Raw genomic sequence first — 14,566 nt, forward strand, 5'->3', positions numbered from 1 at the left:
TGCTCCATCTCTCTGCTTCACTCATAGGGGAGTGTGTGTGTGTGTGTGTGTGTGTGTATGTGTTTGTCTGTGTGTGTGTGTGTGTGTGTCTGTCTGTCTGTGTGTGTGTGTGTGTGTATGTGTTTGTCTGTGTGTGTCTGTGTGTGTGTGTGTGTGTATGTGTTTGTCTGTGTGTGTCTGTGTGTGTGTGTGTGTGTATGTGTTTGTCTGTGTGTGTCTGTGTGTGTTTGTGTTTGTGTCTGTGTGTGTGTGTCTGTCTGTGTGTGTTTGTGTGTGTGTGTGTGTATGTGTTTGTCTGTGTGTGTGTGTGTGTGTATGTGTTTGTCTGTGTGTGTCTGTGTGTGTTTGTGTTTGTGTGTGTGTATGTGTTTGTCTGTGTGTGTGTGTGTATGTGTTTGTCTGTGTGTGTGTGTGTGTGTGTCTGTCTGTCTGTGTGTGTGTGTGTGTGTATGTGTGTGTCTGTGTGTGTGTGTGTGTGTGTGTGTGTGTGTGATTCACAGTCAGGAGGAAAATGTTGCTGCATTCATGCAGTTTTCTTTTTAACTTTTTGTTTCACTTCGTCCTGAGGACAAAAACCTATTACATCTGTTTTCTTTGTGGAGCGCGTCATCGCCCCCTTTTATATTCTCCTCTCGGGCATTAGAGTGTGCGAGCGTGCAGGTATTATATACTCAGGGACGTGCAGTTGATTAACTTGTTGAATGTAATTTCTGCTGCTTTCTCTCCCGGGTTCAAGGGGCAAGAAGCAGAAGAAGAAAAAAAATCCATGGAATCCATGTTTATCGATGTCTCACATTGTTTTCTTCTTCTTCTTCTTCTTCTTCTTCGTCCAGGGGAGTAATGGGGAGCGTGCCTCCTCCTCCTCCTCCTCCTCGGCTCCCTGCCGACCGGGCTTCTCTCAGAGCTTCTACTCCGTGCTGGTTTCAAGGGATGTACTGCTGCAGGGCCGGGACATCCTCAAAGGTAAGACCGGGTTTAAACCCGGAGGCCGGAGGAGCTGCGGTGTGAATGATGGCGAGTGAAGTCCGCACTTGGCGTGGATGGAGAAGTGATGGAACGTGACCTGATGAGGGTCATCTCTGTGCCGCGAGGTCACCGCGTCGCGTCTGCTCGTCACCTCGTCACCGCCTTTGAATTTATTCCCTCGTCATTATCACAATCTTCATTTACTACAATCTCTCACACACACACACACACACACACACACACACACACACACACACACACACACACACACACACACACACACACACACACACACACACACACACACACACACACACACACACACACACACACACACCACCACCACAGCGTCTCCTCCTCGCGTGTGACGCTCCAGTCGCACGGTTGAGCCAAACCCCGGAGTCTGAGGCCCGATGGAGCAGGAAATGGAATCGACATCCTGTGTCTAATCTGGCACCGCCGCTGCCAACGTGGGCTAATTGCAATTCTCTATTGATCCCAATGGTTTTTTTTAAATTTTTTTTATTTCCTCTCCCTCTCTCGTAGCTTAGCTAAGCTGTATTGTTCTGCTGCGGGCCGACGGTGTCTCCCCCCGCACCATGTGTGTTCTTCTCACTCTGCTTAGCGGTGACAGACAGGTGTGTGTGTGTGTGTGTGTGTGTGTGTTGACGTGACGTGAAGTCTGAGGCAAGCTGCGGCCTGATCTCCGAGTGTTTTCGTCAATTCCAGTGTACTGACTGTACCCGGCTGGTACAGTATAGTGAGCTTGTCTCTGCGTGTGGTAGTGATGTCTTCAGCCCAGCAGGGGGCGTCGACACCGTCTCACACACACACACACAATCAGAGATGGAGCCATTTACTTTCAGAGAGCATTATTCGTCTGGTCTTTATTCTTTTCATTGTCTCCGCGTCTCTTCTCGTTCTGACATGAGCTCAATCTTTAGGGGTTCGATTAGAAATTCAGTTCACCAGCAGATGCAGCTACAGTCAGCTTCTTATCAGACCAAGCAAACTGTGATAAAAACATAAAGACTTTCATTCATCTACAGTATTCCCTGGGAGCACGTCAGGGTTTCCTGCTCGAGTCGTCTTCATGTGCACCGGAGCCGCAGCTGCTGCTGCTGCTGCTGCGTCCAGACTCTCACACACACACACACGCACACGCACACGCACACACACGCACGCACAAACACACGCACACGCACGCGCACGTCTACCAGAGCTCAGGCAGCTGATTTATCGCCGGTGAGGGCGTCACTGGATGGAGGCAGGAAGCCGCTCGGAGGAGGCTTTTAATAATAACATAGTTTAACCCAAAACCGTCAGATGGGGGGCAGGAGTAATGACACACACACACACACACACACACACACACACATATTCATGTTAGCCATCAGGGGGATAATGGGACGGACAGAACTAGGGCCGTGGTCGTGATGGCGACGAGGGCGGTGGTTGCAGACGCGAGGTCAGAGGAGGAGGAGGAGACGGTGTATTTTCACATCTCATCATTCTCAGTCTCTGAAGTATCAGATTAGCTGAAGTGTCGAAGATGCACCGACGCGTTTCCGCATTTGTCATTATTGCGTCTCACACCCCAAGTTAAAAACAACAACAAGAATCTGCACTTTTCATATTTTCGTCCTGTATGAATTTGTGTTTATTAGTCACCTCTCGATTAATCCTCCTGTAATAAGCTTTTATGCTAATTCAGATCACATTGGTCATAAATATTAAGGAACAAATTCCTGTCGTTCCTTCCGAGTGAAATATGAACTCATCTGGAAAACATCATCCACCGAAAGTTCCCAAAGTTAACGACGAAAACACACGCAAGCGATGGGACACGCTTTTAACTGGAAACAGGAATTTTCTCTATTATATGTAAAATGTGTTACTTGCATATTTTATGATGTCTGAGATTTGAGAGAAAAAATGTTTTCGTCTTTCTTTTGCATTTTGCAGCGAATTGGATCCACTTTTAAATTTAAATGCAATTAAATAAAGAAATGAAAAACCCCAGCAGGGTTGAGATAATTGTTTCGATTAGTGAGGGGTCTCATTCGTGTGTGTGTGTGTGTGTGTGTGTGTGTGTGTGTGTGTGTGTGTGTGTGTGTGTGTGTGTGTGTGTGTGTGTGTGTGTGTGTGTGTGTGTGTGTGTGTGTGTGTGTGTGTGTGTGTGTGTGTGTGTGTGCGTGCGTGCGTGTGTGTGTGTGTGTGTGTGTGTGTGTGTGTGTGTGTGTGTGTGTGTGTGTGTGTGTGTGTGTGGGGTAAGGGGATTGAAAGGCAGGTCTTTTATTTATTTGTATTTTGAAAATGTCAGTAAGAGAGATGGTGGAAACTCTTCTGATGCTTGGATCCATTTTGGGAATTGTGTGTCATACATGTTCTGATGTAAACACTCTGCACACACACACACATACACACACACACACTCACTCACTCACTCACTCACTCTTCCTCACACACACACACAAACACACACACACACTGAATTTCTGTACAGGACGGATTCGCAATGCATTTGGTATTTAAGTATATGAATAAATATTGCAGCGCCGTGTTTCCATCGCATCCGTAGCAGATTCCGTCCGTCGCCCACAACGAGTCGCCTGACACGGGAGCTTTTGCATTCTGACTTGAAACCAAATGGTGATTCTCTAGCTGCAACTCAGTCCAGGGGCCGAGCCGTTTATTGAGCTGTTGACTTTTTGCTTTTCTTCCATCCTGAAACTTTGAAGTGCAGAGGTCGATCGCGGCTGGCGGCCGCCATCAATTTCAATTTCAGGTTCATGTGGAAAAAGCGAGCCGGACTGCGCCGCCGACGTCACGCGGATCCTCCGCCTTCGGTTTTCAACGTGACGCTACAAAGAAAAGAGCGAGATTAAATTGAGCCCTCTGTTTCTCCTCCGAATCACAGTGTCAGTGTTTCACAGGAGCCGGAATGAAAGACGTCATTCCTGTCGGGACGGAACTCTCTTCACCTTCACCCCTCAAACAGAATATAGATAGTCTCCCGACCCACCGGCCTCATGGAGATGAGTAAGAAGAACGCAGGTTCCTTTGCTTTTATATTTATGTTTATGATCTTGCAGGGCTGACGTGACCCCGGGGAGCGACACACATTCACTTAATGTGTAACCTCAGAGCCCATGTAAATGGACTGTATTTATCTAGCGCTTTTCTAGTCATATAGACCACTCAGGAAAGTCACATTCACCCATTCATACACATTCATACAGCGTTGCTATTTACTGCCTTTCTTACACATTCATACACTGTCGGAAGAGCCGTCAGAGGCCAGTTAGGGTTAAGTGCCCCAAGGACACAACGGCGTGTGTACTGGCGGAAGCTGGGATCGAACCGCCGACCTTCGGCGTGGTGGACGAACGACTCTACGTCCTGGGAGGTCAGGCTCATACAGGTCATTGAGCCTCATGGTCGAGGGGTCCACCCCCTCCCCGGAGGTCCGGACAGGAGGTTCATGAGCTCGGCGGTTGGTTTCACCTGCACGCAGCAGTTGTACTTGACGAATGCTGTCGGGGTGGGTGGGGGGTGGGGGCGGGTTCGAACACATGGCGCTGTAGAACAGTTCATGCGGCGTTGGACACCGAGGCGGTGGTCCGGAGCCCATAGTGCGCGTCCGCCAGGTTTCATCAAGCTGCTCGTTAGAAAGTCAAACCGGAGAGAGACTGAAGGAAACGGGAGGGAAACAGGTGGAGGCCATTTTATTTTTAATGGGATTTTTGACATCTCCTCCCTTTTGTTTTGAGAGGAGGGGGTGACTTCCTGCGGATTGGGTTACCCTGCAGTGTGTGTGTGCGTGTGTGTGCGTGTGTGCGTGTGTGCATGTGTGTGTGTGTGAACTCTGCGTCCCTGTCATCTGCTTGCTACATTAAGAGCCCCTCCTGGCCCGGGATGACGGGCCGTCTGGGCTCCTGCAGGACCAAGGTTACGGCCCCGCTGGAGACATTAAGGGGCCGATTAAAAATACTCTGCTCGGACTCTCGGTGGCTCTTCAATGCACAGATGGTCCGCTCGGTGCCTGAGAGAGGACAAGAGGACGCTGCTGCTCTCTCTCTCTCTCTCTCTCTGTGTCTCTCTCTCTCTCTCTCTCATCCCGGCTCGTTCAGTCTGAGGTGAGAACCCGAGCCGCTCGTCGCACTGGGGCCGCGGAGCAGCTGTTTTGCCAGGCGTCCCCCCCGCCGTCCGCTGGTGGAGCGGCGCTCGCCGTCCCTCGGGATGCGGTCGACGGGGGGGATTAGACTCGCGGGACAGCGGTCAGCCTCCCGAGCGCCTGTGTTTTCTTACACAGCGGCCGTGTCCTTCAGCCGCACGCGCTCCTGTCAGAGGGAGGGAGGGAGAGACGAGGCGGGTGGAGATGCCGTTACTGTACAATCCTGAAGTCCACGGTGACGCTCCGATGCCAACAGGGGTCCAGATTTCCTCGCCCTGCCTCCGGGACGTCCCGGGCCTGTGGACGGCGTGCCTCCTCTCCGGCCCTCTGTTTAATTGCGGCCCAATTGATTCGGCCGGAAGCGACGCGGGCGCGCAGGCGACGGACGGAGCGACGATTCATCGATCTGCTCTCGCGTCACTTCCCGTTTTGTGGCTGCGCTGTGATAAATATATACTGGCAGCGGTGGCGGGAGAGTCACGGGGCGGCGTCCGGATGGAAATCCGTCTTTTGCTTTTCTCACCGTGTTATTATTAATATGTTTCCGTTTCAGCACCGAGCATGTTGAAAGATGCAGGAGTTCAGTTCGGGGCGACTCTCTCCCCTCTTTCCTTCGGAAACCTTCTTCGCTGCCTTCTCGTAATGAGACACAATCAAAGAGACGTGGACTGAAAGCTACTTCGCAGCCGCTGCAGTGAAAAAACTCCTTGTTACAGAAATATGTCAGATTGTTCTCACGTCTAACTCGGCCCTGGGTTACGTGTCCACCCTGCCCCCCCCCCCCCCCCCACCCAACTGAGATGGGGGTCATTAAAAGAAAAAAAAGATTCTGTCCATTTCTCACATTTCTCTTCATCAGGCGGCAGGAGGTGTGCGTGATCTCTCCGAGAGAACGTGGGAAGGACAAAATCCACGAGCGCTCCTCGCCTCATGCGTTATTCCCTTTGCTCGAAACTTCCCTCCGCGTCTTTGTCAGGGCGAGGATGGAACGACGGGGCGGAAGAGGAAGCCCCCCGTCCGACGACACGTGTCCTGAAAATGTTCTGGAGTTCAGCAGGCGTCGAGTCGTGGCCTCTGAGCCCGGAGGCCGAGGGGACGGACGGAGGAGTCGACAAACTCCGGTGCCAGTAATGTTAATTAATCAGGACACAGTGGCGAGTCCCAGGGCGTCCGGGCCCGGTGCTGTTGGACAACAAAAGGAGCTTTTCAGAGGAACGCCGTCCGACGATCCGTGTCCAGATACACGCCGCCGGCGTCTCTGGCCGGCCGGATTGATCGTCCCGGAGGGGGAGAACCGGCACATCTCCCAGAGTTCCACGCTCCCCTTCCTTTCCGCGCCGTGGCTGCGATGTTTCAATTGTTGCTCAAGGACACTTGGGCAGCTTTAGGTCGCTGCTGCAGACGTGAAGGGGGCGACCTTCAAAATTGAGCCTTTTCATTTTGTTTTCAAATCACGCATAATCTTCATCCAAGAACCATTTTCCCATTAACAGATTATTCTTGATAATCCCAAACTGATGTCTTCACGTACTAAAGAGATTAGATGTTTAAACAAAGGACAAGAAACTCTTTCAGCTTGAAGTATGAATTCGAAATTTAATATTTGGCTAATGTGGCCTTTTGATCTGTTGATTGGCTGATTATTAATTGACTGCGTATTTCTGCAGTTGATGAAGTTTGATATTGATCTTTGTTTCGACTCTAACTCGGCACCCAGAGCTCAGATATTGATGCGAGTGTGTGCGTCCGTCTATATTTCCAAATGTTGAGAAATGATCAATGGGGTACATTTTTGGAAATCAACGCACGTGAATCATACGTCTGTATTTTTTAGAAACAAGTTGAAGTTTCACTCAGACAGTTTTTCTCGCTCGCTCTCATTCATCTGTTTCCGCTTGTTGACATCACGTTATTGGTGGATTATTGTAGTTGTGGCAACGGTTGCCATGGCGGCTTAACAACGTCACGGCCTCTAGTTTTACTCTGTTGGTTATTGGAGACATGGTCCCCCCGCTGTGTGACAATAAGTCCACTGTTTGGTCTAAAAGTTAAAGGAACAGTTAATTAGCGCAGATACATATTTCATGATGTGAGGGCGGAGAGTCATTCGTTGCCGGTGTTTGCAGTATCCTCCCCTCTTCCAGATAACTCTCACTCGTGTCAGTATTCGGGAGGATCACTGTGTAATTATGCCTCTGCTGATGCTCTGTACATGTATCTTTGTACAGCTGTGAGTCAGAAGCGCCGCTGTACATTGTGCTTCTCTGTCAGGCTACAAAAGACCTTGTAACACTACATGGTGGAACTCCGTGACTGCACCGAGGCTCCAGTGAACCAGCCAATTCAAGCCCTGGGACCGACACGCTTTCAAAAGCACACTGGTCAGAATCCCCTTTCTTCTTCCCCTCCCTCTCTTGCCTGTTGTCTTTTCCAGCACATCAGAGGAGGAGGCTCGGAGCGAGGCGAATGAAAGGGCCCCGCGCTTCGCCTCCTCTGGGCCGGGGGAGAATGTAGAGAAGCTCGATAAGTTGTCTAGCTCCGAGTCTGAGGATGATCAAAAAACTAAGTGAAGCCTGTGGCCGCAGAGGGAACAGGCTCCAGTGAGGGAGGGAGGGAGGGAGGAGAGAGGAGGGTGGATGGAGAGAGGAGGGATGAGGAGAGAGGAGAGTGGAGACAAGAGAGGGGAGATAGGAAGAGGAGGGAGGAGGAGAGAGGATGGAGGAGACAGGAGAGAGGAGGGAGGAGGGATGGTGGAGAGAGGAGAGTGGAGACAAGAGAGGGGAGATAGGAAGAGGAGGGAGGAGGAGAGAGGATGGAGGAGACAGGAGAGAGGATGGAGGAGGAGAGAGGATGGAGGAGACAGGAGAGAGGAGGGAGGAGGGATGATGGAGAGAGGAGAGTGGAGACAAGAGAGGGGAGATAGGAAGAGGATGGAGGAGGAGAGAGGATGGAGGAGACAGGAGAGAGGAGAGAGGACAGTGGAGACAGGAGGAGGATGGAGGAGGAGAGAGGAGGAGGAGAGAGGACAGTGGAGACAGGAGGAGGATGGAGGAGGAGAGAGGAGGAGGAGAGAGGACAGTGGAGACAGGAGGAGGATGGAGGAGGAGAGAGGAGGTATGAGACAGGAGAAGAGAGGAGGAGGACGGAGCAGGAAAGTAGGAGGGAGGAGACAGGAGGGATGAAGAGAAAGAAGAAGGGAGGAGGAGGAGAGATGAGGAGTGAGTAGGAGGGAGAAGGGAGCAGGGAAGGAGGGAGGAGGACACGCTGTTTGTTGAAGGTGAAACGCTGCAGGTTTGGAGGCAGAAGCTTCTCACTCTTAGTAAAGATGGCCGACTGTGCCAGTCACTGGTTCCTGATCCACTGCTGCTCCGGCGCGATGATTGGCGTCTGGTTGGGCCTCAGTGTTCAGTGGAGATAATGAGTGTTTTATTGCTCTTCTGTGAACTGGGCTTTCGGGAAACTGAATTCAGCTGAATATTGCACATGCGTTCAGGAAGCTGTGCCCTGGTCTGAGGGGCTGATTATCCTAAATACAGGAATGAAAGGATTACAAAGCAAAGGTGTAATCCAGCTGTCAATCCCACACCTCATTAGCAAACATGGGTTTAAGAACCAGGGGGGAAAAGCAGGAAGGCGGGAGCGAGGGAATGAGGAGGCGGTGTTGGCGGAAAAGATATCGTTTGTTGCACTAGTGGGAGTGAGGGAGGAGTGATGAGGACGTCAGGCGGCGGGAGGAAGAGACGACCACGGACGGGGGGGGGGGGGGGGGCCTTTCTGCTTAGGAAGTTTTCATGAAGCTTTCATCTGCCTCTCCTCCTCTACCCCCCCCCCGCCCCCTCCCGCCCGGCAGCGCTCGGCGTGTCAGTCACGTCTCAAACCCACGGTTCTGCCTGAAAGTCCCAGATTAATTAAGAACAGTGATTTGTTAATTTAATTGTAGGTTGTTGGGCGGTTTTTTTGGGGGGGGGGGGGGTTTCTTCCCCCATCGCTTTGCTCCCTCTCATCGTCTTGGCAGGCTGATTTGCCCCGCAGCTCCGAGGAAAGGGGGGGGGGGGGGGGGGGGGGGGGGGGGGGGGGGGGGGGGTGAAAGGTGTAAGCAGAAGGAAGCCTTCAGATGGTTTATTAAGAATTGATTTGAGAGAGAGAGAGAGAGAGAGAGAGAGAGAGAGAGAGAGAGAGAGAGAGAGAGAGAGAGAGATGCTGACGAGCCTCCGAGGCACAAAACGCCTCCAGGGGCTCAGAGAAGCAACGTGGGAGCACATAAGGAGATTATTGTCATATTGTCCCGGTGTTTCTTTGTGACCAGCAGCTCCCGATACAACAGACCTGAAGTCTCACTGTCGGTGCGTCAGACTGTCCCTCGCTCCTCCTCACGACAAAAGTATTTCTAACACACAGTGTGCTGCATCAGAAAGACGTCAGCACACTGAAGCCAGGAAACATCTGATTTCTGTTGTTAATAAATATATGTATATATATATATATATATATATATATATATATATGTATATAAACATATACATATATATATGTATATAAACTTATACATATATATATAGAAGTGCAACAGTGACCCACTTTTTTTAGGCCTCCGTTTCCAAAAGTGAATTTCCGGAATCCTTATACAAATAGTTTTAAGTCTGGAGGCAAAACCAATAAGCTACGAGATGAATCGTCACCATAAAGCGTTTAATTCGGAGCAAAAAAGAAATACGGAAGAGAAACGGAATAAAGGGCAAAGGTACAAGACTGTGTACGTAATTATTCAAAGAGCTCGGAATTGTGGGTAGTGTAGTGTTTCTCCGTAACATCGTGAATTGAGTTGAATTTGAAAGTTGAAAGTGAATACGTTTTCCTTCGGTTGATTTCCTACGGACTCGTGGCTCCTTCATGTCAATATCCCATCGTTCCTCAACCTCTTGGCTCGTGGTGAGTCGACCTCGGACGGTTGCGACGTTATGGCTAACAATCAAAATGTCAGTGGAGAATTTGAATATGGGGGTTTTCACTTCCGGAAACCTCACTGTTGCGCTCACTACGCCTTTGGATGTACAGTACGAGGTGTGTGTGTGTGTGTGTGTGTGTAGGGGGGGGGCCGGGGTGTAATCTGGACCAGAAAATGCCCTGCGCAGCATCCCGCTGATATCTACATGTTCCATCAGAGCCGCATTCTTTAATGATCGGGAATCAGTGTAGTCCGCCTGTTAGACGGACTCGCCCGGCGCGGGGCCGTCACACTGGGCAGCGCGGGGGGGCTGGGGGCTGGGGGGGGAGATGGGGGATCAGAGGAAATAGAGCTTCAAAGCTCGAGAGAGAGAACAAGAGGAACAGAGTGGAGCGGCCCCTTCGTTTGCAGCCGGTCGGACACCGGAGGTTCTCATTGGCTCTCCGGTCGGCGTTCCCGTCCCTGCGCCTTCCTCACGTCAGGTGACGGCCGTCGGTTTCCGATTTCCCAATCTCCCACCAGCTGATTGGCCGCTGCTGCGTTCCATTCGCTCTCATCACGGACGAGCCTGGCATTTCTCATTATCCCGCCACTTAATTTATGCACAAATTATTCATAGTTTGGTGAATCAACAAAGTTTAGTGACAGCGACTTGACAGGTCCCGTGGTGCTTTAAGGACAAGAGAAAATAGGTTTGGAATCCGGGATGTGTCCCCTTTGTTTGTGTCTCTTTATGCATCGCAATGAGTCCCTACGTCTCTTTGCACACGTGTGTGTGTGCGTGTGAAGAATCGAAGGCGCCGGCGCTTTGGTCGGCGATTGAACTCGGGAAAGTTTGTTTTCTCGAGTGACACAGACGAAGTGGAGAAGCGGAATAAAGATAAGTCAGTGGGATGGTGATAAAAGACTCGGCCCCATCAGGCTACAGTTCCTCACAGCAACAACAACAACAACAACAGGATCCGTCAGCAGAGCGTAATAACACGCCACACGTATGAGCCCGAGTTCGCCGGCAGTCACACGAGCTTTGTTCTCATCGTCGTCACGTCGGGACTCACACACTCACTGCGAGTTGAGTCAAAGCAAAGCTGTGATCTCCTCATATGATCAATATATCAAAATCAAAGCCTTTTCCATGTAAAAGACATGTGATGCATATTTTTTGAATATATTCCGGTGTTTATTCATAGTAAATATACATTGACTATAGCAAAAATGTTTCAGTTTTAACATTAAGCAATTTCAGCTTGAGTTTATGGTCAAATTTAAGTTGTAAAAAACAATAATTCTCACCTGCATTGAGTAACATTTTGGCTCGTGACCAACGAAAACATATTGATTCAGGTCTAATTGAAATGATAGTTTGTACTGACTCAGAACTTTAAGTTGGCTGAAGTTAATACAATTGCTTGTAACAAACTTACAGCAATCTAATTAGTTTGTTCTAAAGTAAAAACTTAACTTGGATGTAATTTTCCAAAATGAAAAAAAATGAAGTAACAACTCGAAACATATTGTTGAATGGCCATTTATTTGTAGGTTGTGTGAATGGAAATGTATTGTCTCAAGCCATAGAAATATTTCAATTGACACCAAATCAAAATTGAAGCCTTCAACCAAGTCATGAATATAAATTGAGGAAAAACTAATTATGTAGGTGAAACAAATTACAGTCATTTTTTCAAGGTTGGTCCAAATTCTGATTTTTTTTCTTTCTTTTAATCTTGAACATGCTGCAGTATAATAATGACTCTGTTCAGTAAATAAGCATCTTGGTGGTGTTTGGTTCCCGTAACTGGGAGTTTCTCTCTCTCTCTCACGTTATTTCCACCGGACAGAAGAAAGACAAAATGGCGACAAACGATTGTGCGTTGAAGGGCACCACTCTGCTTCTGTTCCGGCTACGAAGGCAGAAGATTCTTCATAGACGTCTGCTCCCTCTTCCGGAGAAGAGGCCGACGAACATCTCTCGTCCACTCCATCCTGATTTCCACTCCGGCAGAAGGAGCGACCTCCTCCTGCGAAGCACACGCGTGCACAGGAGACGGTTCGAGACAAAGTGGAATACAAACGTCACGTGTAATCCGTCGGATCGGATTCCGTTCTGCGAGGTTTTTTTTAATCTGGCGTCGATCACGACGCTGCAGGTTTATGTTTTGACTCAGCGTCGCCTCGCGTGTTGAGCTTTTGTATCCGAGCGCAGGAGCAGCGATGTGGCCCGACGACGGAGGGTGTCCCGCCTCCGGGGCTCACATTAATCCCGGGCAGCGGTTCCCTTTGATGTGATTAGCTCCGTGCGCGCTCCTGACAAAGTGGTGCGGCTCCTCCCGCTCGCAGCCGGAGCAACCAATCTGTGCCAAGAAACAAAAGAACCCCCCCCCCCACACACACACACACACACACTTAACGGTGAGCGCGCCAGAGAGGGAACAGGTTTAAAGATGGATGCGTGGAGGGATGATGGATGCTCGGCGTGCGAAGAAGCAAAGAGAGGGAGATCTGGGCAATCTGCTCTCATCAATCTGTAGGCCTCTGTCTGGAAATCCATCCGTCCGTTATCTTTACCGCTTTGTCCATTGAGGGTCGCCAAGGTTTTTCCGCAGGCTCCAAAATACGGAGACCTCACTCCCCGACGCCTTAAGACTCAGGAGGTTCGACCTGGTGGTTAGCGCGTCGGCCTCCCGAGGCCGCGGGTTCGAGCCCCGACCGGAGCGGTCAAATGGTCACCAACGACAACAAGGAGAGAGACGAGCTTCCTCCGAGACGGGTTACTGCCCCTTTAAATGAGAGTCAGACGTGAACTCTGACCTCATCCGTCTACACTGTAACTTTGAGGCTACAACACACGGTTGTTCAACCACCAGCAAGTGCCGTGTTCTTGTCGGAGCATTTTGCGGCCTCGCGGTGTGCGACGAGCATCAGCCTCTCAGCTGATCGGAGTCCGGAACCGAACGACAATCAGTCTCTTCGACGGGGAGGAATCGACGAGTGATTGTCTCCGGTTTCCCGTCAGTCCTGCAGACATCTTTCTCATTCTTTTTTTCATTACCTGTTCGTCTGAAGATTTTAGATTCTTAACAATAATAAAACTCAGGAAAATCTCACCACAGACTCGCGGTGAAATGATTTTTCTCCTTCGTCTGTTTGCAGAAGTGAAGAGATGAAAAACGCGCAGCCTCGTGTCCCTCCGGCTGTTTTTTTGCAAAACATCTCCTAAATGTTTGGCTCTCAGTCAGACTCCAGAGGTGATCGTGTCGGACGACTTGCTCTGGAACTTTTCTCCATCAGTTCAGATAAATGCGCTTAATGAATTAAACAGAGTGTGTGTGTGTGTGTGTGTGTGTGTGTGTGTGTGTGTGTGTGTGTGTGTGTGTGTGTGTGTGTGTGTGTGTGTGTGTGTGTGTGTGTGTGTGTGTGTGTGTGTGTGTGTGTGTGTGTGTGTGTGTGTGTGTGTGTGTGTGTGTGTGTGTGTGTGTGTGTGTGTGTGTGTGTGTGTGTGTGTGTGTGTGAGCTTGTATATATTAACACCTATCTGATGGGACGACTGCACGTTGAACTATTCTCATGTCGTCACCGGGGGGAAAAGGGATTTTTCTTTTCTTATCTGGGACCGGGAGGAATTGGCTTCTTCTTCCTCTCCGTCGCTTTATTAATTGGCCGCAGAGAGATTTGGCTGCAGAATGGGGGAAAAAAGCAAAACCAAAACCCTGCACAGAGCGGAGTCGTGGTTTACAGGTGACGTCACGATCAGGGCTTGAAATGAACTTGATCACCAGCCAACGTGGCTAGTCGGTTTTTAAAGTTACCAGCCAAATTAAGATTTTCCACTAGCCCCGATTCTTTTTTCATGGGAAAATAAATGCACCTGAAGACATTTGAGCATCCGTGTTTCTTTAACTTGTTTTCATTTGCGTTGATGGCACATGAACATTGAAATGGTAAAGATATGAACAATATGCTCGCTCGTAATCGACACCGCGCTGCAGGCGCGTCGCCGCTGGTCGCGCGGCGCGGCATCACGTGTTCGCGGGAAGCGTAGCATTAGCTCCACGGTGCAGGGTCGCCAGATAAAGATTGACGTTTCCGAGACAAACGCACACAGCGTCCTTTGCTCCATTCATCACCGGCCCTGATTGGCTAGTAACTTTACAACTGTCACCCGGCGGGCGTCGATTTAAAAGCCCTGACCACGACGCGCTGGCCACTTCGTTGTTGTTGCTCATATCCTCATTTTCATCCCCCCTTTTATTCGCCTCCACCTCGGGGGGAGACTCTTATCATCGATTTCTCCCTCTCCTCCGTTCGCTCGCCCCGACGTATCGGCCTCCGACGGGACAATGCTGCGGCAGCAGGGCACTCAAGGACAGATTAGATTGTTGGGAGATTCTCATCCCTCATTTTTTCGTTTTTGCCCCCGCGTTTCCTTCCTGGAGCACATACGTTTGCTACCTCGGTGATATCGTTTATCTGCCTCAATC

The 14,566-nt window shown here is 50.0% G+C and overlaps 1 protein-coding gene across 1 annotated transcript in view; it reads left to right on the forward strand.

Annotated features, from left to right (window-relative positions):
• Positions 1-14,566, forward strand: part of LOC118316962 (cadherin-4-like) — a 192,925-nt gene that overhangs the window by 1,018 nt on the left and 177,341 nt on the right. The window contains exon 2 of the mRNA XM_035645296.2: positions 834-963. Coding sequence (XP_035501189.2) covers positions 834-963 — 130 coding nt within the window. The remainder of the gene's footprint in view (positions 1-833; positions 964-14,566) is intronic.

This window comes from Scophthalmus maximus, chromosome 3 (assembly GCF_022379125.1).
Source record: "Scophthalmus maximus strain ysfricsl-2021 chromosome 3, ASM2237912v1, whole genome shotgun sequence".
Lineage (NCBI taxonomy): Eukaryota > Metazoa > Chordata > Actinopteri > Pleuronectiformes > Scophthalmidae > Scophthalmus > Scophthalmus maximus.